Source organism: Acinonyx jubatus, chromosome D1 (assembly GCF_027475565.1).
Source record: "Acinonyx jubatus isolate Ajub_Pintada_27869175 chromosome D1, VMU_Ajub_asm_v1.0, whole genome shotgun sequence".
Classification (NCBI taxonomy): Eukaryota; Metazoa; Chordata; class Mammalia; order Carnivora; family Felidae; genus Acinonyx; species Acinonyx jubatus.
Genome location: NC_069390.1, coordinates 9,511,217 through 9,533,638, shown reverse-complemented (window position 1 = coordinate 9,533,638; position 22,422 = coordinate 9,511,217). Strand labels below are relative to the sequence as shown.

The 22,422-nt window shown below is 60.8% G+C and overlaps 1 protein-coding gene across 4 annotated transcripts in view; it reads right to left on the bottom strand.

The window, feature by feature from the left end:
* Window positions 1-2,619: 2,619 nt before the first annotated feature.
* Window positions 2,620-22,422, bottom strand: part of RAB3IL1 (RAB3A interacting protein like 1) — a 42,322-nt gene continuing 22,519 nt past the window's right edge. For 2 of the 4 annotated variants that reach the window (XM_053203060.1, XM_027045751.2), the window contains exons 2-10: window positions 12,262-12,517; window positions 11,711-11,806; window positions 11,524-11,601; window positions 10,619-10,837; window positions 8,889-9,017; window positions 8,682-8,794; window positions 7,076-7,175; window positions 4,439-4,505; window positions 2,620-3,613 (exon numbers count right to left, since the gene is read on the bottom strand). In XM_053203060.1, coding sequence (XP_053059035.1) covers window positions 3,531-3,613; window positions 4,439-4,505; window positions 7,076-7,175; window positions 8,682-8,794; window positions 8,889-9,017; window positions 10,619-10,837; window positions 11,524-11,601; window positions 11,711-11,806; window positions 12,262-12,517 — 1,141 coding nt within the window. In that variant the 3' untranslated portion in view covers window positions 2,620-3,530. Of the gene's footprint in view, window positions 3,614-4,438; window positions 4,506-7,075; window positions 7,176-8,681; window positions 8,795-8,888; window positions 9,018-9,061; window positions 9,679-10,618; window positions 10,838-11,523; window positions 11,602-11,710; window positions 11,807-12,261; window positions 12,518-20,309; window positions 20,465-22,422 lie in introns of those variants that run through there. The other 2 variants (XM_027045753.2, XM_053203059.1) reach the window with 2 other exon arrangements.

Genomic DNA, 22,422 nt, shown 5'->3' with positions numbered 1-22,422 from the left:
GAAGGCGGCGCATAGAAGTGGCCGACGAGCGTATGAAAAGATGCTCAACACCACCGATCATCAGAGCGCTAGAAATCACAACCGCAGTGAGCTATCACCTCACAGCCATGAGGGTGGCCATTATCCAAAAACACCGACGTGGCAAGCGTTGGCAAAGGTGTGGAGAAAATCGGGAACACCCCCCCCCCCCCCGCGCTGCCGGCAAGATGGTAAAAAGGCAAAGCTACTGTGGAAGACGGTATAGAAGACACAAGTCAACAAATTGAAGACAGGACTACCACATATTGCCCAGCAGTCCCGCCTCTCTGTATAAATTGCCAAAGGAATCGAAAAGAAGGTCTCAAAGAGATAAGTGCGCTCTCCTATTCATCGCAGCATTATTCACGGTAGCTAACGGGTGGAAACAACCCAGATGCCCCTCAAGGGATGGGTGGGTAAAGAGACTAGTAAATCATATGTGTTTTTTGCCACCATAAAAGACACGAGAAAGGGGTGGGGGAGCTGCGAAGGTCATTTCGTCCCATCCTCCCAACTCACAGATGAGAAGACTGAGGCCCAAAGAGGAGCCCATCGCCCAGGTACGCAATCCTGGCAGCATTACATGAGGGCAGGCTTGGCAGATTGCAGACTGTGACACAGCAGAGCAGTGCGTAAGGCCAGCGTGTGGCTGGGCTCAGGCTCAATGGCTATGGTTGGAGCTAGCTTTTAAGAGGTGGCCACATGTACCAGGAGCACTTCGAGAGGCCCAAGTGAGTTATCTAGAAAATTCACTTAAGAGGCACAACTCCCGCACGGCCGATGTCGGTTAATCCTCTCCCGACTCCAAGAGCCAAAGCCCTGAGCCCCCTCCAGAGAGCCCCTGCGCACCCCCAGAAGCCTGAAGAGCTGGAGTGGGGGCGGCTGTAAGCAGGGGAAAACGTGGGAAGCCAACTTAGATGGAAATGCGCTTCTGTCACTGCCTGACACTCGGTTTCTCCGTCTCTGGAGAATAGGACTAATCCAGCGCCAGGCACAAGGCAGGTGTCTAGGAAAATGATCCTGGCTCTGGGGCACCCGGGTGGCGCAGTGGGTTGAGCGTCCGACTTCGGCTCGGGTCATGATCTCGCGGTTCGTGAGTTTCAGCCCCATAAACGCTGCCTGCCTGTCAGCGTAGGGCGCGCTTCGGATGCTCCGTCCTCCTCTCTCGGTCCCTCCCCCACTGGCGCTCTCCCAAAAATAAATATTAAAAGAAAAGAAAAAAAAAAAAAGGATGCCGGCTCTGGAGCTGGTCTCATCCATTCCTATCTAGGGCCACCGTTTCCTGGGTGAACTCTCAGTGCCTCAGAGGCTTTATCTGCAAAATGGGGAAACGGTACCTCCCAGGACAGCCCTGAGGGTTAAATGTGTTAGTATCAGCTACTGTTGGGAGATACTGAGGACAGACTGCGTGTCCCTTGGTCCCTCACACGTCTCGTTGCCCACCACAACCCTCTAGGCCTGACAGGAAATCCTATCACAGGGCCAGGCAGAGCAAGTCTGGGGTGTGGGACCCGCTGCCAGGGCTCTGAAATGTTGTCTGGTGTCTCCTTGGCCCTGGGTGTGGCTTGTCCGGGGCCATGGAAGCTGGGGGCAGGGATGGGAGGAAATCTGCGAGGCTGGAGATCAAGAGGGACCAGGCTGGTGGCTGGACAGGGTGACAGGGTTGGGTGGCCTTGACAGAGTCCTGATCTACTAGCTGAGAGGCCCTGAGGCCTCAGGCTAATCGGGGCCCCTTCAAGGTATCACCAGCCCCAGCACACACGGATTTCCGAGGCTGCTATGCCCCTCCCCCTCCCCCACTGGCCTGGACCCACACCGCTACAGGTGGGGAGGGGATGTGGAATCACAAGACACCTCTCCAGGCCCACCCTGTGACTACTTTTCCTTGCGAAGAAACCATCTAAGAGCGGGAGTGGCTGGCAAGGCCACAGCCGTCATATCCCTGCCTGCGCTGCCTGCAGACATCACCAATCGATCCCCGCACCACTGTCCTGCACTCACACCCAGCAGCCCTGAGGTTTTGACTGTGAACTCCAACCTTCCATTAGAAAGAGGCAGGGAGGGGGAGCCTGGGCGGCTCAGTGGGTTGAGCATCAGACTTTGGCTCAGGTCATGATCTCACAGCTCATGGGTCCGAACCCCGCATCGGGTTCTGTGCTGACAGCTCAGAGCCTGGAGCCTGGAGCCTGGAGCCTGCAGCCTGCTTCAGACTCTGTCTCCCTCTCTCTCTGCTCCTCCCCCGCTCATGGTCTATCTCTCTCCGTCTCTCAAAACTAAATAAACATTTAAAAAAATAATAAAATAGGCAGGGATACCAGAGGGGGATCTGCCCAAGGTGCCCCTGAGACGGCTCCACTCTCCCCACAGGAGGCCACCCCGCAGGGGAGAGGAGGTGGGGATCGGCCCTGCTAACCCACAGCCCCACGGACTGGACCCGCTGGAGAAGACTCGAGTGGTACTCCCTACAGCAATCCCTTCAGGATTTGGGCCTAATCCCAAGCACGAGGGCGGGCTAGGGAAGGATTTGGTTTCATTCCTTCAGATGCCCAAGCCTTGGCCTGAGCCCCAGGGCAGAGGAGTGAAGGCGCGTGGCTGCCCAGCCTCTACCAACAAAGCCTTCCTTTATTAAATAGAGATCGTGTTACATTCCATTCAAAGGAGGAAATCGGCCACGGTGAGGGATGTGTCCAGGTTGGACCCCGGTCCTGAGTGGGCCGTGAGGGGCGAGGAGGGGCCTGCGTCCTGCCCACCCTCCCCCGGTCCTGTGTACAGGGCTTGGCGACCTCAGCCCCCACTGTCTGAACGGCCACCCACAGCTGAACACAGACACCGTGTCCTGAGGCCCTGTCTGTATTTTACTTCGGGAGCAAAGTATCCTAATCCTTCCAGTGGTGGGGGCAGGGCCTCCAGGAGCACAAGGCTCAGATGGAGGAGGGGGGGAAGGTCAAGTGCGAGGGTGGGAGGAGGAGCCCTGATCCATCTTAAGAACAGTTTGGGGTAGTTCTCAAGCAGATGGTGTGCAAGTCCTTGACAGCCCCTTGTGGCTGCACTGCCCCCACGGGAATGGGGGAGGGATGGCCACACGGGGGTGCTGGTGGGCCAGGGCTTGGGAACCGAGGTGGGAGATACCCTGGAGGTCAGGCCACCCAGTGTGAGCCCTTTCTGAGGACATCACAGCAACAAGGTGACTGCAAGCAGCAGCTCCCAGGACTGCAAAGGGGGTGCTGAGCCCCTGAGTGTGGGTCCAAGCTCCTTGGTCTTTGGTGCTTTCTTGAAAGTCTCCTGGTGGCTGTAGGGCCACTGGGGAAGGGCGAAGGGTCAGCTCATGAGGTCCTGTCTTTCCCGGGATGAAGATTTGGTACCGGCTCAGCAAGGCCTCCATGGCCTGGCCATCTGTCCATCTGCTCGGCTTCTGGCTCAGGGCTGGCGCCAGGACCCTGTCTTCCTGTCTGTCTGTGCCGGGGCAGGTGTTGGCTGTGGCTCAGAGCCCCCCTCCAGGCTCCGGCCATGCCCTAGGCCTCCTGGGGAAAGAAGCCGAGCTTGGCCAGCGACATCTCCTTCCGCAGCCTCGTGATCTCCCAGAACATCGGCTCCGCTGCAGGCAGAGAGAAGGTGGACGGCTCAGTGACAGGGTCACCTCAGGCAGATGGTCCAGCCCCCGTCCCCTAGCTTTGGGCAGGGCAGCTGGCAGGTACCCTGGGGCTCCCCGGTCCCCCAGGACAGATAACCTCAGTAAGTGGCTGGACCTCTTACAAGCGCCACGCTGAGGCCTTGCAAACTGTTGAGGGCTGAACCCACTCTGCACCGTACCAGTGGGAGAGGTGACACCACCCCTACGGCCTGACACCCACCCACACAAACATGCTGCCACACATTTGGTGGTGATTTCCAACCCGTATCCTTGGGGTCTCAGAGACCCCGAGCAGTCAGCAGAGCCATGGATTCAGCCCAAGATCCCCTCCAAGGCCTTGACCCCCAAGCTAGGGAGGAGAGGCTCAGACTCCAAACGGACTGGGCAGCAGGGAACCGAGTTTGGAGGAGGGGTGGGAAGCTAGACCTTGCAGAATAGGGCTGAAGGGGATAACAGGTGGATGCAGGACCAGCCCCGGCAAGAGTGAAGTGGGAGGCAGCGTTCAGTGTCAAACGACCGACCGTGAGGAGGTTACCCCCAGCGGGGAGGAGATTCACAAGGGACACCCCATCGTGCAAGGTTTCTGATTCCAGGCCGGTAACAGGGAGCCCCGGGGCCTGGGAGAGGTTGCTGGGTGGGAGAAGGCAGCCGGACCCGGCAGACCCTGGCAGGGTCCTCCCCTCTGTCAGCGCAAAGCCGAGCAGGTGGACCCCTCAGATGCTGGCCCGCCCTCTCGCTGCCCCCATCCCTCCCAGGCGCCGCCCTCGCCGGCCACCAGGGGGCGCTCACCTTCCTGCCGCACCAGGCCTTGCTGGATGTAGCGGATGTAGGTGAGGAAGTTGCACACTGCGGTGATCTGTGGACACAAGTGAAGAGGCTGTGACCTGCCAGCCCTCACGCTTAGGGTCCCCCCAAGAGCCAGGGCAGGTCGGAGACCCGAGCCACAAATCCCACGTCCCATCAAAGCTAGATAATGAATGCTCCCTGAGTGGCACAGGACCGGGCTCTCAAATTTAATTGCCAACAGTGGTATTAGTCCTGCTCCTGGGAAAAACAATAGCAGCAGCTAACGTTTAACCCGGTACGCGTATCCGAGTGAGGCAGACATGCCTATCATTCCCAGTTGACCCAGGAGGAAAGCAGAGACTCCAAGAATGAAGCCACCAGACAGCAATTATAGAGGCCACGAAACAGTCAGTGGCTGAGCTGGAAGACGAAACCAGGTGGCTCGCCCTAGAAACCACACTCGTCCCCAGGCAGGCCTGCCTGCTCTGGGCGCTGGAGGCCCCGGCCAGCCAGGCTTTGGCCCAGTGCTCCTGGTAATGCCAGGCGGGACAGGGGGATCCGGAGCTGCTCACCGGGGCTGCCCTGGATCCCTAGGCCTGAAGCCCCCAGCTTGGCCTGAGGCCTGCTCCATGCCGGGCCCTGTGCTGGGCACCACGGACCCCAAGTTGGCCCTTCCACGAAGACTCACATACCGCAGAGAGGGTGCTGCTGGTACCCTGCCCAGGCCACTTCCCCAGGCTGGGGCCCCCTCTCCCCACTACTGAGAGGGTCGTCCACTAATGGCTCCTAGGTGCCCCTCCATCCCCCCGTCCCCTGCATGCCACAGCCAGTGACTGGCCCGCATGCGGTGTATAAAAGGTCAGCCCCCTTGCCTCAGGGTGGAACCCACTCTGGGCTCCAGGGCCCCCACGGATCAGATTGCAGCCAGACTCCAGCTGAGGCCGGACACTCCTCTGCCCACCCTATCCCACATTCATGCCTCCTAAGAATAGCATAAAATCTTCATCCGGGGCTCAGCTTCTAGGGAACTCAGCCTAAGAAAGGGCAGAGGGTAGCTGGCAGCTGTGCCCATGGAAGCCTGTACTGAATGTCCGGCGCCTGGGGGCAGGGACGTCAAGCGTGTGGGAGCCCACAGGGTCCAGAGTTGCAGGGAGGGGACAACACCCCTGGGCCCTCAACCACGTAGGAATCCTGGCCAGCAGGACAAAGCAGGTGCAGGGGGGTCAGGGCAGAGGTCGGTGCAGGAGAAGCTTGTGGGCCAGGCCGTGGTGTTTCCCAGTGGCCAGCGGGCCCCCACAGGAGGCTGGTGAACGAGGTGTGGCACCGAGCAGGGAGGTTCTCTCCCCAGGGCTGCACTTTGGGGACACAAATCTCTTCTCCCTGTGGATTCCACACTCCTTGGTCTCTTCAGAGTGTGGGGACCACATCCTGAAACTTCACAGCCTTCTCGTCTCCCATCCCAGCTCTGCCCAACACAGAGACATAGCAGGCCTGGAAGAAACAAGGTTCTAGAGGTAGTTTTGCCAGGCACGGAATGTCTGGCGCGGATCCTTCTGGTGAGCCCTGGAGGGGATCAGGAAAATGCCACCGGACAGGGCTCTGGGCACAGATGTGTAGGGCGGAGGCTGCAGCGAAGGGGGACTGGGTTCAGAATGGGGAGCCTCCGGGTCTAGGCTATACCCCCTCCTAAGGCATAGACTCCCCATATGCAAGTGGGGGCTCGGCTCACTGCCGTGGGGGTGGCCAGGACAACACATTGGACGCCCTGCGGGAGCTGTCGTAACCAGACAAGCTGCCCAGCAGTGGGGCCATCTGTCCACTCTGATCCCTGTGAGGAGCCTCTAGTAGGTTGAGGGCAGGAGATGGTTCCTAAAGGAGGACCCACCCACACTGTGTCACCTTTGTACCAAGCTTCAGAACCTTCTCACACATTCTCTTTGGCTCCTTACAGTCCTGTTCACAGTCTGTGAGGGGACAGAGGAACGAGGACCACCCGACCCCTGCCCCCAGCTCAGTGAGGTCCACTGACGCAGCCTGGGCCACTTGGCATGTGAAGACGGAAGCCGGGATTCCCGGAGCCCTCGTGGCACCTGCCACTGACAGTCAGGCTCGAGTAACAGACGTGCCTCAGAACGTTCTCAAGAGCCTGGGGCCAGAGCCTGAGCTGGGAGTCAGGAGCCTGGAACTGTAACCTGAACTCTAATGTCACTCCCATGGTTAGGTTTCGGCCAGCACCCAGGTCCCTCAGTCCTTCACCCCTAGGAACTGAGTCTTGCCGATGGCCATGGGAGCTCAGAAGAGGACCACTATCCCCAGGAAGGAAGCAGCCAGCCTACCCCTTGACTGGAGCCTCTGACACCCTGAGCAGAAGATCCAGCTAAGCTGGGCTAACTCCTGCCCCAGGGAGACCGTGATGATAAACAGGTGTTGTTTTAAGCCACTAAGTTTATGGTCATTTGTTTTGCAGTAAACGACAAACTAATTCACCAGGCTCGGCTGTGTGGCCCCAGTCAGTCTCTGTACCTCTCTGAGCCTGCGCCCTGCTCTGCAGATCAAGGTTGTGCTCCCAGGCCTGGAGCCCAGAGCCCCAGCCCAATGTGCCCCTGAGAAGCCAAGTGACACTCCCATTAGATGACTTACCCTGGCCCGGGAGGACGGTGAGATGTAATAGTGATTCTCTGAGTCCCCAAGCCGGATTCGGTGGCGACAGGCACGAGCCAGCCCGCTCAGGGCACAGGTACTAGAGGAAAGCAGAGGGGGCCTTGGAGACTGGCTGAGGCTCGCCCACCCAGCTCACGCAGGCAGGACGCAGCAGCCAGAAAGATGCACAGAGGGAGGGAGAGGCAAACAGACACGGGGGGTGGGAACTGGCAGCCCCTCCCTCGACCCCAGCTTCCCAAGGAGCCCAGGGCCAGGCCAAGGAAGGGGCAGCCCTAGAAGTCCCTGGGATAGATCTCGGAACTAAGCTGGATCCCACCCCTAAAGCCCTCACCTCGCCACTGTTGGGCAGGAGAGTTCAGTCAACCTCATGCCGGGTGTACCAAAGCTCCACTCTCTGCAGTCCGCCTACTTTATCGGGGCCCTCAGACTCAGTGATGCCCTCCCCAGCTAAACAAGAGTCTTCTCTCTCCTCCACTCTGTCACCAAGTCCCCAGGCTAGGCCACGCAAGGGGCCTTTTGCCTGGATCCTCTCAGCTCCATGTTACAGCCAGGGGCTCCTCCAAAAGCCCGTATGTAGCCCATCATCTTTCCCCACTGCTTTGCTACTGCCCAGGAAACCGTTATGGAGAATCCAGAGCAGAGGAAGGTTAAGTAGGCTCCTGGGGTGCGGGACTTATCGTGCCTTTGCTGCCTCCAGATTCACTGTGACTCTGATTGCACTTGGCAACCCTCTTTTCAGGGTACATCTACTGATGAGCTTGTGAAATGCTGGCCTAGTGGGTCAAAGCCCAAACTTCATTCAAGGCCCTTTACACTCTGGCCCTCCTGTGTGGCCTCAGCCCCATCTCGCTACCCACGCCACCGCTCTGCAAACCCAGTGATGCTTCCATTCATACCGTGGCCTCTCACACCTTCGCTCATGTTGTCCCCTCTGCCTGCAAGGCACATCCCTACTTGGCAAACTGCCACTCATCCTTCAAAATGGCTCACATATTCCCATGAGTGACAAGACTCTCCCCAAGGGGCCTCCCTGGCAGGTCAAATCCTGGGCTGCCAAGGGAAAATGCTCCCTGTCTCTGCCCCTTGCTCTACCAAGGCTATTTTGTTCTGCTGCGAGCCCTGCTCAATGCCAGCTGAGTGGCAGGAAAGCCAAGACATGAGGGCTGTTTGGTTATTTATTAGCAGAAGGAGAGCCAACAAATGACTTCACTTACATGTCAGTCGGGGCCCAGAGCCCATTGTGGGAGAGAGAGTTGGGGGTGGGAGAGGGATGTCTGTCAGGCTGGGAAGAGGGAGACTCCAGCTCCCAGACCCCCCTGGATGGCCTGGGGGTCCGTGACTAAAGGCAGCAACTTCTGCCAAAGATTCCTCCCCGCACAGGGCCGGGGGGAGAGGGGGATGGTGATGGCAGCCACCGTGCTTTTGCACTCTAGCCCACCCCCCGCCCCTGCTCCTCTTGGGTCCCACACCCGGACCCTCCGAAGGCAGGCCTGAGGCTCAATCCCTGGCCACCCCCTCGGCAGAGCTCAAGGCTAGGTGTGGCTCTCTCAAGTGCGCAAGGAAGGGGGAAGGGCGCTGAACGTACTTGGTGCTGCCACACTCCACCGCGGCCACCTTCGCCGTGGGCGGCGTCTGCGAAGCCACGGGCTCGATGGTGAGCGTGTTGTCCTCCACGGCGGCCCGTACCAGCGCCGAGAGCTGCAACAAAGCAGGGCAGCAGGTGGAGCAGTGAGGGGCTGACCTCTGGCTGAGGCGCTGGGCCCAGGGTCGGCCGCCCTCTGCCCTGCCTCACCTCCTGCATGGTGAAGTCGAGGCAGGGGCCCACGTCCTCCCGGTACACCCTTTCAAGGAAGGGGCAGGACTTGTCCAGGGTGGGGGATTCCCTCCAGGCCTGGAACTCTGCGAACAGGGTCGTGTCCACCTGTGGGGGAGGGTGAGCGGGGCGCAGCGGTCAAGGCGCTGGGTGGGGGGGAGAGGCAGCATGGTCGGGATGGGCAGAGCCCACAGCGGTGGGGAGGCGGGGACGTTGCCGGACGGGCCCCAGCCTGCCGGCGAGTCTGTCCCCAGTGGCCAGGGAGGGAAGCTGAGTCCCGAGGAAGGACGGCCTCCTTCCTTTCGCCTCAAAGACCTCAGAACTCAAACTTGCACATCCAAGTGTGCTTTTAGCTTCCTGCCTCTACTTGGGTCCAGGGCCCCTTCCTGAAGACCCTCACTGCCTCCTGGAGGGGGAGAAGTTGAAAAGTGGCCCCGCGGGACCCCCGCCCCCCTCCCCGTACACACAGGTACCACGGCACACACAGACACAGGCACACAGAGGGAACACACGCGGGCCGCCTGCTCTGGAGAGGCGACCCGCTGGCCGCCCTGGGGCACGTGCAGTGTGAGTGAGGCTGGGGGTGGGGGACGGAGGGGCGGCCCCTCTCTGCGGCCATTACCTGTTGGGAAAAGGAGAGAGAGGTAGCAGAGGTGGCGGCCGTGGGCGGCTCCCCAGGTAGGAGCTGCCAAGCCGGCTCGTAGGTGAGGTGAACAGCCTTGCTGGGGACCACGCAGAGGAGCAGGGAGAGGAGGGGGGCCAGCCCGGGCTGGGTGGGCAGGGCAGACGGACGGACAGACAGACAGGTGCACAGAGACAGACGGGAGGAAGGAGATGTTAGTGTTCAGTCGGAAGCTGAGAGCTCGGAAGTGGGGGGAGGGAGAGAGGCCTGGCCCGCACCTCCTCCCTGGAGGCTCCAGAGACATAGGGCAGGAGTGGGCTGGGGGCTGCCTTGGTGTCAAAGACCACAGGAAACAGAATCCCACGGCAGCCCTTGTAGGGCTCGCCGGGTGCAGCCCTGAGCCGAGCTCCTGACATCCAGGTCTCGTCAGCGCCCCATAGCCCCAGGAGGCCCTACTTTTGTGAGGAAACTGAGGCTCTGACAGGTGACCTCACTCGCCAAAGGACCTGTGGCCAAGGACCTGTGGCCGCTCCCCAGCCTGGACCAAGCAGCCCATGCACCCAGCCACCCAGGCGGGGAGGGAGACAGCTCCCAAATGCTATGCTTGTCTAGGCACCGGAGCCAGAAGGTGTCGAGGACCCTCGAGTCCAGGGATGTCCCAAGACGGTCTTGGGCGTCAGGGCTGCGGGCGCCCAGGGTCCAAGCAGCCTGTCCCCAGAGGCCCAGCAGTGGCCTCCTTAGGCCGAGGCCTCCTTGTGTCTCCAAGCAGAACTCCCCCATCCCCCCACCCAAGGCAGGCCCTCAGGCCAAGGCCAGCCTCAGGCGCACAGAACATCACCTACTGCTTAGAGGGGCTTGGAGGGCCTATCAGGCCCCCCACGTGGTACACCCAGAGGCCGAGGCCCAAACCTCCTATCACAGAAACCTGCCCAGCCCTCCCAGAGGACACAGAGGCCCAGAGAGGGCAGGCCAGGCTCCAGGTCACACTGTGAGGGGTCAGGCCTCTCCACTGGGCCCCACTGCCTGGGGGACTTTGGGCACTGTCTCCCTGTCCCGCGTCCACCACCGCCCGCCCGCCGCCCCTCACCTCTTTGCCCTCCTTGTCCGGGGTGAGGGTATGTCCGGCAGCGGGGCACACGGCGGGGCAGAGGGTGCTGCTGGTGCTCTTATGGCGCAAGTGGCCCTTGCGGGGCCCGGCCTTGGTGGGGCTCAGCAGCTGTGGGTGGAGCTCGCGGTTGGGAGAGGCCGGTGTGGACGTGAGGACCAGTGTCTTCAAGGCTGTCACCTCTGCCTGCAGCATGTCGATCTGGCCGGGGTGAGGTGGATGTCAACCTTAGTCCAGGGCTAACGCTGCCCAGGCTGCCCCTGCCTGCCGCCCCGGCTCAGGACAGCCTGTCCCGGCAGTGACTAGTACCCGACCCCTGATGTTACCCTTGGAATGGCCTTTGAAGGGGGGACTGACACACCCATTTCACAGCTAAGGAAACTGAGGCTCAGAGAGATAACGCGGCCTGCCTGAGGTCACACTGTACGTCAGGGCTCTGTGACGTGCACCTGTCTGGGAGCTGGCCGGGCTTCCCACTGAGGGGCCCTCAGGAGCCAGGAACCACACAGCCCTCGCATTTTACAGATGTGCAAATAGACTCCAAGAGAGGAAGCTACTGGCCCAGGCTCCCACAGCCAGCCTGGGGTTTCTGCTTTATAAAGGGCTTATGGAAGGAGGCAGGAGAAATTACACTGCCCACGGGATCCTCCCTGCCCTGGTGAGGCCCTGCAAAGGTCTCTGGTGCGGTGCGAAGGCTGCTGGGGTCCCCGGGGAGCTGTGTTGTCTCAGACACCTCTGCCTCGACGTCCTGGGCCGTGGTCTAACCATCCCCGCCACCCACGAGAACACGCCAGGGTCCCACCGGGTGGCGAAAGCCCAGCGCTCTTGGGGGCTGGCAGGGCAGGGCGGGAGCTCTGGGTGTGGCTCGAAGCACGCGGGGCCCTCACCTTGCCCCGCGCCTCCTTCAGCTGCTTTTCCGACGCTGCCTGCTTCATGTTGGCTGCTCGCACCATCTTGTGGGCTTCCTGGGAAGAAGGCAGGCTCCGTGTGAGTGCAGAGGGGCCTGTGGACACCCAGCAGCCGCGTTCCCCACCCTGCAACCACCCCCCGCCCCCGCCAAGCCGGCCACCACACCTCAAACAGGCTGGCTGTCAGCTCCTCCAGCTCCCGTTCCAGCTGCTCCCGCACTCTGGACAGCCGCTCACACTCCTCGTCCTTCAGCTTCAGCTCCTGGGGAGGGGGAGGGGTTCCAGGTGGGTGGCTGTGAGCCCCAGAGGGGCCCCAGGCCTGGCATGGATGGGACCAGGCACCCCGCTTCCCCCCACCCGCCCCGATCAGGCTCCATTGCCAGGGTCATCTTACGTGGGCCTCTGGGCCCCGACCGCCCTTCCTCTGTTGTCCTACAGTTTATGATGCATTTTCCATTTAGCTTGTGGCATGTTGAAGCCCCACCCGCCAGTCTATTAGAGCTTAGGACAGGCTTTCAGAGAAGTCAAGACTTCCAGAAGTCCTTCAAAAGTCACAAGCAGAACTCTCTTCTGTGCTTCCCTCACGCCCAGCACAGGCCTCCGTGCAGCCAGCCCTGGCAGGTGCACAATCTCTCTGGGTGCCCAGGGAGAGCCCACAGCTCCTCCAGACGGGCCCCTTGTCCCCGCAGCCCCTCCCGCTGCCCTCTGAGCCCCCACCTTCTGGGCTTTGTGAAGCTCCTCCTTCAGGAACTCTGAGCCCTTCTCGCGGATCTCCATGGAAGAGCTTCGCAGGCGGAGCACATCCAGCGGGACGGCCGCAGGGCCCTCCTCACCTTGGGCCTCCTCCCCTCCAGGGGTCTCCGCCAGGCCTCTTGGGGACTCCGTCCTGTGGCTTTTGCAGGGGCCCACGCTCTTCCAGGGGACGGGGACAGCCTCAAGGGGCGGCGGGTGGCCCTCGTCTGGGTGGGGCTGGCTGCGAGGCAAACAGCAAATACAGGGTGGGGTCCTGAGACCCAGAGCTGAGCCCAGGCACCAACCCTGGACAGTGTACCTGCCACTCCCGGCCTACTCTGTAAAATAGGGACTCTACCTGTGAGGCTGTCAAGGGCAGAAGGACCAAACATGAGGTCACCTGGGGGCAAAGCCCCGACTCACTCACCTTTGTCAACCACCCTCTCTAGCTCAGGGCCTAGGGCTGAGCTTGGCACACAGTAGGTGCTCAGTTTATCTGTCCAGCAGAAGACTGGAAATGCACCAGTGCTGAGAATCTGAGTTTCCACTTCTACAAAGTGGGGAGGATCCCAATGGCCCTACCTCCAGGGTCACTGGATGGATGTGACCTGCATAAAACCTTGGCACCCAGGAGGCACTTAAATGGGAACCGCCTTCTTGGCTATCGGTAATGCAAATTTTATGCAAATTATACCCCATTTAGGGTGGCGGGGAGAGGAAGGACCCAGCCAGGGCAGGCATTGCTGAGGTAGGAAAGTTCTGCCAAATAGCCCAGGCCAGGCGGACTGTCTTCCTGCTCCCTGTGGGGAGCAGTCTGGGCTCTCTCCGCTGGTCTGCCTTGTGAGCTCAGGCAAACACCCTTCTCTGGGCCTCAGGATCCTTCTCTCCCTGAAGTTGAAGACCCTAGAGGTAGTGAGGGGGCCATCAGCCTCTGTCCCCCACCCCCCACTGTCCATCCACACCCCTCACTTTGCAACAGACCCTGGGGAGGGAGGGAGGCAGGAAGGGAGAGGGCCCGGCCGGCGCTGGTTTGTGCCAAGACAGCACCTCTGGACTCGCTCCGTCAGCAAAAGCTGGCAGCTCCTGAGCCAGCAGCTTCTGAGCCTCGGTGGCTGGGCTGAGGGTGAGTGGCTGGGCCAGGCCACTGATAACAGTGGGGAAGTGGAGGGGAGGGGGCTCAGCGGGGCCCACACAGGAGGGAGGAAAGACGAGGCCAAGGGGTCGTGAGACGGAGGATTGCTGAGGGGAAAGTGTGAAAGGCAAGACTGGGGATCAGCTGCTCCTCCCTGTCATCTGGACCCCGGCACGGTCACCAAGCAGCCCCTGAATGTCGGTGCCCCTCCCAGGTAACACAAAGGGGCTGGGGACCCAGGGACCCCCGCAACGAGCCCATTCCCAGCCCTTCACGTGGCCCTGCCCAGGCACCTAGTTTGGCCTGCCCTAGGCTTTGGAACTGGCCCAGAGGGTGGCCTCATGGTTCCTTGGCTGAGTCCTGCCTGGCAGGGACCGGGGACTGATAGATGAAGTGGGAAAACACATCTGTTACTCCATCAACAGCGTTTATGCCAAAAATCTTTCCTAATACCCTTGGGGGTGGGGGAGAGTCTCGTTGGCAAGGGGTCCCTGAGGCTCGAGGAGGGGCTATGGCAGCACTATGGCGGCCCTGGGCTGGGGTCCGCACCCAGGGGACTCCCACCATGCCAGATGCTGGGATACTCTGCCCATGCCCTCTCATTTAGGGCTCTCAGTAGCATTTGTGGGACTGTCCCCATCCCACAGATGAGGGACAGAGTCTACAGAAGTGCAGAACTTGCCCGGGTTCACACAGCTGGTGGGTGGCTGTGCAGGATGGGCAGCCAGGTCTTTGGCCTGAAGCCCCCACCGGGTGGGGGGGGGGGGGTGAGTATGAAATCACTGCATCAGCCTCAGGGTCAAGGTCTACAAGGCCCCGGGTGGACTCAGGAGACGACTCCTTGCCGCAGCAGAGAAATCTGACCCAATTCTGGCCCGACCAACTTCTCAGCCTCTGCTCAGGCCCAGACACTGCCTCCCAGGAGGGCAAAGCCAGGGTCCATGCCAGGCTCTGAGCTGGGGTACGCGCCAGCCCCTGTGAATGTCACCAAAGTTCTCTGAAGCTGCTTCCCACCTGTGGGACAGGGGTAACGACCTAGAGTCACTGGAGAAGCACCATGTAAAGACCGTGCCGTCTGTGGCCACATTTGGCAGATACCCCTACTGTGCCTGCCCGGGCTCTGGGTCCCGCGGCTGAAACCGCAGGCCTCAGGGAGGTCCTTCCCGCTGAGAGTCTGGAGGCCCCGGGCCCGGTGCCATTTCTTCAGGTGAGAGAGGATGGCCATAGTCACTCAGGCTTGGGGGTGGGGGGGCGGGTGGCAGACCCCAACTCGAGGACTGCACATTTCAACAGGATGGGTGAGAACTGTGGGCCAAGGGTGGGGGTGACCCAGGCAGGATTCCAGGTTTCAGACAGCCAGCCCCAGTGCCTTTCCCTCTGCAAGGACCACCCCACACATCAGCCATGTCCCCGCCGAGGAGAAAAAGACCTCCAGCCCCTCCCACAAGGGCCACCAGTGTGGTCTGGGCCCCGGGCCCGAGTGAAAGACACTAATTCTCCTGCTGGTCCCAAGGGCATGGGCTGGGGTTATGGCTGGACTGCCCCCCCTTAGTTTCCCAACAGGCTCTCACTTCAGCCCCCTGCCGGGAAGGATGGGGGCCCTCTTTTGCAGCCAGAGGCAACAGTGGCCTCCCCACTACCCATCTCCCATCCTCCCTCCCCCCCCCCTGCCCCCCGGCTTCCCCAATGAAAAAGCCCAACTCAAAAAATCCTAATGGCTGAAAGCATATGAAGAACACGTCCACCCCGTAGTCACGAACCACCCAATGCCGGGGCCAGGGGTTCAGGAAAGACACCCTCCCCCACCTCGGTACTGGAAGGGACGCTTGAATCTGTAGGCCCTCCCCTCACACTTCTAGGCTGTGAGGCGACTCAGAAATTTCAGGAGGGGCCCTAGGCCCCACAGGTCCAGCCCCAGCTTCACACACTTCAGCATCCCAAACCAAAGGCTGGCAAACCTCAACGGGACCACCTGCACTCCTTGGACAGGCATGGACTACCACACCGCACCCCCTCCCCGCCCCTCAGCCCTGGTCCACAGCCCTCTGTTGGAACCTTTTCAGTCCCCATTCCCTGCAGAAACAGAGTCCAGCATCCACAATACGCTGCAGGGGCCCCTGGGAAGGGGTTAGAGGCAGGAGATAGTAAGAGTCAAGGTCAGAGGAAAGTGGGAGCATCCAACACCCTCCATCCTGAACCGGCTCCACTGCCCGGAGCCCACGACAGTTTATACAGGAAAGGCCCCACTGGGTCACTTCCCCAGGAAACACACAAGGGGGTGGGGGTGCAGTAAAGCAATCCTCACCCCCGCCAATCCTGCCCTAGGTCAGCCAGCATGGCTTTGTCTCCATCCACAAAAAATGGCAAAATGAGAATCAGGTCCCCAGGATCCTATGGTCTTCAGTCACCCGGAAACCCCCACTGGACCAGGAGGGCCTGTGCAGAGGTCACTCCCAGGGGCCAGGAGGGCCCAGAGAGGATCCTGCATACCTCTTCCCATCTCCAGCCCAACCGGCCCGCCATGAGGTCTTTCTGCCCCGCGGTCTCTCCCTGTCCACTGACCAGGGCCCAGGTCACCTCTTTGAATTAAAGATCCCTGTGCTGATGGGCATGACAGGTTCATTAAAGAAGCTGGAAGGAGCTGGTTAGGGAGGCTCTGGAATTGGAGGGAGCAGAGCTGGGACCACCGGGACACAATGGGACCGCTAGCCTCTGCCCGGGGGCCAACAGGGTGGCTTCGGCTGATCCGGTCTACAGGGTGGTGCCACGGCACAGGGGCCCAGTTCAGACTCGTGCTCATGCACCCACAGGTGTTCCCGTAAGCCCTGAGGGCACCGAGGCTGACAGCCAGGTGACTCTGGTCTGGGGGCCGCGGGGGGTCCCAGGAAAGGCTTCCTGCAGAGGCTCCCTGACTAGCCAGCAAGCCCGGCCAGGCTGAGCTGACAGAGAGGGGCTAAGTCTACAGCTCCAAACCGTCAAGCTGTGTTCGAGTCCCAACCTCACGATGCCGCGGCAGGGAGATGCTCTCCCTAGCCCGCTTTGGACGATGAGGCACGTGATGTTCAGAGAGGGGTGGCGACCTGACCGGAACAGACAGCCAAAAAGTGACAGGGTGGGAACTGAACCCAGAGTCCCAGCTCTATCGCATCATGTGACGCGTCAGCCGGAAAAATCCAGACGGGAGGAAAGATGAATGGTGGTTTTGGAGAAGTGGGGCGGGATGCAGATGGGGTTTGAGGAAGTCTGTGGGCCAGGAGGGGGCTGTGCACAGGCCACGCAGACACAAAAGACTCAGGGCTGGGGGGACTGTGGCACGACCTGGGGCTGGAGAGAGGGACAGGGGAAAAAACAAAACAAAACAAAACTGCAGTGCCTAGGGCCAGAGAGCCACCCTGGAGGTCTGAGGAGCAGCCACTGCCAGGGTTGAGAAGGGAAGGTTCCAGAAGAACAGGACAAGGGTGTCATATATTTCATACATAGGAACAGGAGGCCAGGCCTGCAAACAGAGTGGGACGCCAGCGTGGGGTGGGGGACGGGGAGAGAAGGTGCAAGGGGGAAACAGAGCGCGAGGGCGGAGGTCAGCAACAGCCTCGGGATGGAAAGCAGGGAGGTTGGACACCTGAACCCGGTGGACCAGACCAAGCAAACCGTTCCCCGCCACAGCCCCAGGGCTGCCAACCCGGTCCCAGCCCAGACAAGAAATCCAGCCCCGTGTCTCCACTGGGAGCCAACACAAGGCCTGGGAGGGTGGGCGCTGAGCAAGGGGGCACACAGCACATGCCTCACATCCTCCTGCTTAGTCCTAGAAGAATCTGACGCCCTATGACCTTGAAAGTCCAATAGATATATAGGGAGCGCCCATCGTGTGCTAGGCACCCCACCAGCCCCGATCCACCCAATCTGCATGACTACACACGGAGCCCCCTTCGGACCACATTCTAACTCATTTTGCTCCCCCTCCTCCACCACCCTATTGGGCACAAATCCTGGGCAGACCTGGGGAGAGTCTAGGACAAGCAGGATTCTCATGAGGGTCTGAGCTCCACACAAGTGCAGGAAATATAGCTCCACCGGTTGAGGGCGCAGGGGCTGGTGGGGGGGCGGGGTTAGTTAGATCCAGGAGAGCTTCCCCGGAAGAAGCAGCTGGGAAAGGTGAATGACTGCTTCCCAGGGAGGAGGCCCGCCCTCCTGCTCCTGAAGCCCCCAGGCCATACTTCGGAGGAAGTCTGAGCCTGTAGACCCCTGTGACCTCGGCCCAACCCAACCGGCAGGGGCTCACAGATCCAAGCCCCGTAGGGTAATCAACACCCAGAGCAGTTAAGTGACCTGCTCAAGGCCACACAGCCTATGTGCAGCCCTGGAGCGCCCCCCCCCCCCCCAGGGTCCTGCCTGCTAGGACACAGTCCTCCATCCCTGGGAGGTTGGGGGGGGCTTGTTTCATTCCTGAGGGGTCAGTCAGAGACTGGCCCTCCCTAGAGAGAAGTATGATTGGCCCCATCTGTCAGATAGGGAAACTGAGACCAGGGGGCTAGACCAATGGCATGTGGCCGCTTAGCGGCAGAAAACTAGCCCAGAACTCAATTTCTGGTCTTTGCTGACCGAGCCCCAAGTGCCCAGCACCTTGTCAGCCGCAGATATACCCAAGATGCTGTCCTCACCGCCTCAGAGCAGGCTTGGCCACCAAGACTGTGGATGTGGGAAACTGTGGGAAATGGGGAGGGGAGTATCCCAGTTATGGGGGAGCTGCCTCTGGGTTCAGAGTTCAGGGCTCCTGCTCACAGAGTCCCCAGGAAGAGGGCCTGCCTGAGCTCCTGCAGAGTCCTGCCCCTGCCACCCACCCTAGGAGAGCAGCCCTGGGTCCGGGGCCAAGGGGGCGAACTGGCACCAGGACCCAGCCATCAACAGCTGCTATTCCTCACCTACCGATGAGAAAACGAAACCCCAGGGACATTGACAGCTTAGCCAGGGCCACTGACTCCTGATCCCCGACTCATACTCTAGAATGAGGGCCCAAATATATACCTACCCAGACTGTCATGAGCCACTGGAGGCCACAAGCCCAAGCAGCTCAGTCAGACTTACGTGGGCAAGTGTGACCCCAAGCAGGGTCCCTTCCAGCTCCTGCTGGGGTCTGGATGAGTTTCCAGGACACCAGACCCCCAGTGGATGCTGGCAGTTTGGCCCCTGATCCTTCTTCAGTCCCTGCCTCCAATATCCAAGTCGGGGGAGGGGGGTCCATAAAAATGCAGTGCTCAGGGGAACCCCAAAACTCTGCCTCTCATTTCCAGGTCCAGCTCCTCCTTCTGCCCCCTATGCTTTCCATCTGCATTTATAAAGCACCTGCTAGGTGCTCTGTACCTGAGGCCCTAGGGGTCCAAACGTACATGCAAAAGGTGAGCTATATTGAGGATCATGGCGTGGGGAGGTCAGCTTGGCAGCCTGGTTCATCCAGAAGGCTCTTGGAAATATGGCAGGGAGGCCGGACTAGGGGTCTTCTCCAAGACCTGGAGTCTTTTTGACTTTGTCTTTAAAGAGAGCGTCTATCTGTTGACGGCTCCCAGCCCTGTCTGTCTGGCCCTGGCCTGGATGCCTCCAGGGAAGAGCACTCTGGGCCTGGATCATGCCTGGATCACCTGCTCATTTCATCCAGAGACCCAGAGAAGTGAGGCCATACACTCAAGATCACACAGCAACTCAGCGACTGTGTTTTGCCTGGGTGGCCCCAACACGTGGGGTCACAAGCTTCTTCCAGACTAGGCTGCCCCTTAAACACAGTTAACCTCAGGCAAGGATTGCGCTAATCTCACCAGGTTCCACATTAACCACTTTTTCCGGAAACTCACTCTTCTTGGGCGGGGTGGGGGTGGTAGTGGTCATGGTGTGGTGATTACGTTTCCAAAGAACACACAGGCTCCGCTTCAACTTTCGCCCTTTAAGAGTCTCACCCCTCTCCACACCTCACCCCTACCAGGAGCCCTTTCTCTCAGCACCCCCTGCTGGGGACAAAGCCCCACAACTCCCTAGCATCTCAGCTCCAGCTTTGCTGGGCGCCTGGAGTAAAGTGGACCCAGTCCACATTAGAAACCTCTCCAACCTGCCAGTCTCCCGAGAGGCTTCCCTCACTCCCCAGCTGTGGCTGGGAAGGGGCCCTGTCCTGGGACCACCCAGTTGGCCCAGTTCTTGACAGGAATACAACCCACCCCACTCTGGCCACATCTCTTCCAGGACCTGGCCTTTCCAGGCTATGGGGAAGAGGAAGTGTTTGCCCAAGTTCCTGACAAGACCACAGGCTTTCTGCACGGCCAAGGCAGGGGTCCCACGCCAGGTGGGCCAGAGACTGGGATCACCCCTGACAGCCAATAAACAGTCACGGGGACTGGGGCCACCAAGCCGGGCCCCACGGCTGTGCCGCCCTCCTTCAGCCCGCAGGGAGGTCCCACCCCACACCTCCGAGCCAGGCCGGAGCCAGCAGCCCCAGATGGAGCTCCATCAACTTACTAGCGACCTTGGCAGAGACTCGGCCCCCTTTCCCCCACTGCACTGCTTTCCAAAGGTTCATCCAGGCTTGGGGGCCTCCTCCTCCAGGCGCGCCCCCCAGACTTACTCTGGCTTGCACCCCCCGCTGCCTCCCTCCTCACTGGCGCTCCAGAGGAGCTAGGAATTGGCGCCGTCCCGCCGGGGAAGGTCTGCCGCCCACCCTTCACAGTCCCCACCCTCCCGGAGACCCCCGACCGCCCCCCGCCGGGTGTCCTTCCACCTCCGCCCCGAGTTGGCTCGCCCGTCCTCGGGCCACAGGGGGCCCCTCCGCCGCGGGCAGGGGGCACACGCGGCAGGGACCCCAACCCCCGGAGGGCTGCCGCGGCCCGAGCCGGCGCGGTGCGGCGAGCGCGCGCGGACCTACCCGCTCCACATCCCGGTGCCGCCGCGAGCTCCCTGCGCCGCCCGGCGCCGCGTCCCCGCCCGCCGCCTGTCAGTCCCTCCCGCAGCCCCGCCGGCCGCGCGGCCCCCCGGCCCAGCCCGCCCCTGCCCTCCGCGGGTCACGTGGCCGAGGGGGTGGCCCGAGGACACGTGCCCGGCCCCGCCCCTCCGCCGGCCGCGCGCCCCGGGACGGTGCGCCCGCGGGAGCCGGGGTGGGGGGAGGAGCCCGGTGTCGGCGTCCTGCGCCTCGCGCCGCGCTCCGCAGCCCGCGGCCGACTCGTCTCTAGGCCCCCCGCGGCCCCGGCGCAGGGAGGCCCGAGCCCTGGGCCACCGCTGCATCAAGAAGCTTGGCGACTTGTCACCGAGAGCCTGCTGACACCCTCCCACGCCCACACCCCGCCCCCCCCTCCCCCCGGGGCTCTCCTTCCTTGGGCTCCCCGCTCTGTGCCTGCTCCTGCGTGGTGGGAAAGGGGCCAGGCCCCCAAAACAAGTTTCCTCGGGTTTACTCTGAGTGCCTATCCGCTTTTCCCAAGGGAGGACCCACCTTTGGCCCGAGTCTTCAACCCCGGGCACCCCCCGCCAGCCCCGCAAAGGGGCCTTTCCGTCTTGTTCTGAACAGCGGGTTCACTGCCCGTCCCTTCCCTGCCTTTCCCCAGCATCTGTAGTTAAGGGGAATGCACCGCCACCAAGCACACCCGTCTGGTCTCACGTCCTCTGCAAAACCTTTTTCTGCATCCCAGACCACTGGTCTTCCTGTTCCTGAGTCCCTCCGTCCCTCTGTCACCCGTCCTGAGCCCTGATCACTGGTCTCGACTTCAGCCCCGGGCTGGATCCAGTGAGAATATAGCTCTAATCTCCCGCCAGGGACGGGAGCTTCCACCCTCCATGTCTAGGGAGGCCTGGGAGTCCAGGAGGAAGGAGGTGCTTCCCTTCCAGAAGCTACCAGAACTCAGGGCACTACTCTTCCGAGCCCACAGAGCTGAAACCACAGGCTTGAATTTGTCAGGTCTTCATTTGGGGACACACATTTCTTTCATTCATCCATTTGTTCATTTGTTCATGTACCCCTTCGGAACACAAACTGTGGACCATACAAGGGCTAGGGATCCAAAGGGAAATTGCAGACGCATGCTCTATTATCCTGGGGCTCCGATATGGGAGGGAGAAGGGGGTGGGAGACATACTCACAAGGACTTCCACTTCCAGGGTCACGGCTTGCCCAGGGCACACCTTGCTAAGTGCATGGTGTCCTTGTCAAAAATAGAAAACAGTACTGCTTTTCCAGGTGGGCACAGCCCATGCCAAGGTACAGGACTTGGCGAGTGGAGGGCAGGCTAGATTTCATGCCTTGCTCACTCACTCCCTTGGCTGGCACCTCGTGCAGTGCACAACCTGTGCAGGCCACTGTGACATCCCTTCTGACCTACCAGAATCATTCTACCCAGGCCTCCAACGCCCTTCACTCTGTGGGGCAATTGTTTCCCCGACTGTGGTTTCTCAAGGGCAGGGACCAGGTCCTTCTCGGTGCAGTGTTTCTCCACCTACCCCAGCCCATCCCAGAGTCTGGCCCAAAGCAGATGTCATCATGTTTGTTGACTTGAATTCTATACCAAATAAGCGTTGAGCAACAGTGGTCTTCCCGACACGTGCTCTGTTCGTTATTTAGAGGAAGGAGGAAAAGACACAAATAGAGCTCAGGACAGGGCCTTTACCCTCCAAGACTTCATAAGCCTGGGCAGGAGATAAGACCTGGTCCAAGTCAGGGTAACCCAGACTGGTGGGAGATAAGGCATGGAGAGGGTGTCAGCCCAGAGGAAGAGTCCTTAGCAGGAGGGGGGTTGGCTAGTGGGCTGTGGAGGCCCTTAAGCGAGGCCTCCAAGGACAGATGTGGGATCACCACTCTGGGAGCACGGACACCCAAGTACTACCAAAAAACATCACGTCATCTATACATCCAGTGGTCATCCAGTGGATTCCCGGGTCTCACTAGCTCCTCCCAGCGCCCATTGAGCTCTGCTCCTCAGCTGCAAAGGATAGGCTCAGAGAAGTTCGGGAACCTATTTGATATCACACAGCCAGGGGTGATGGGGCTGAGA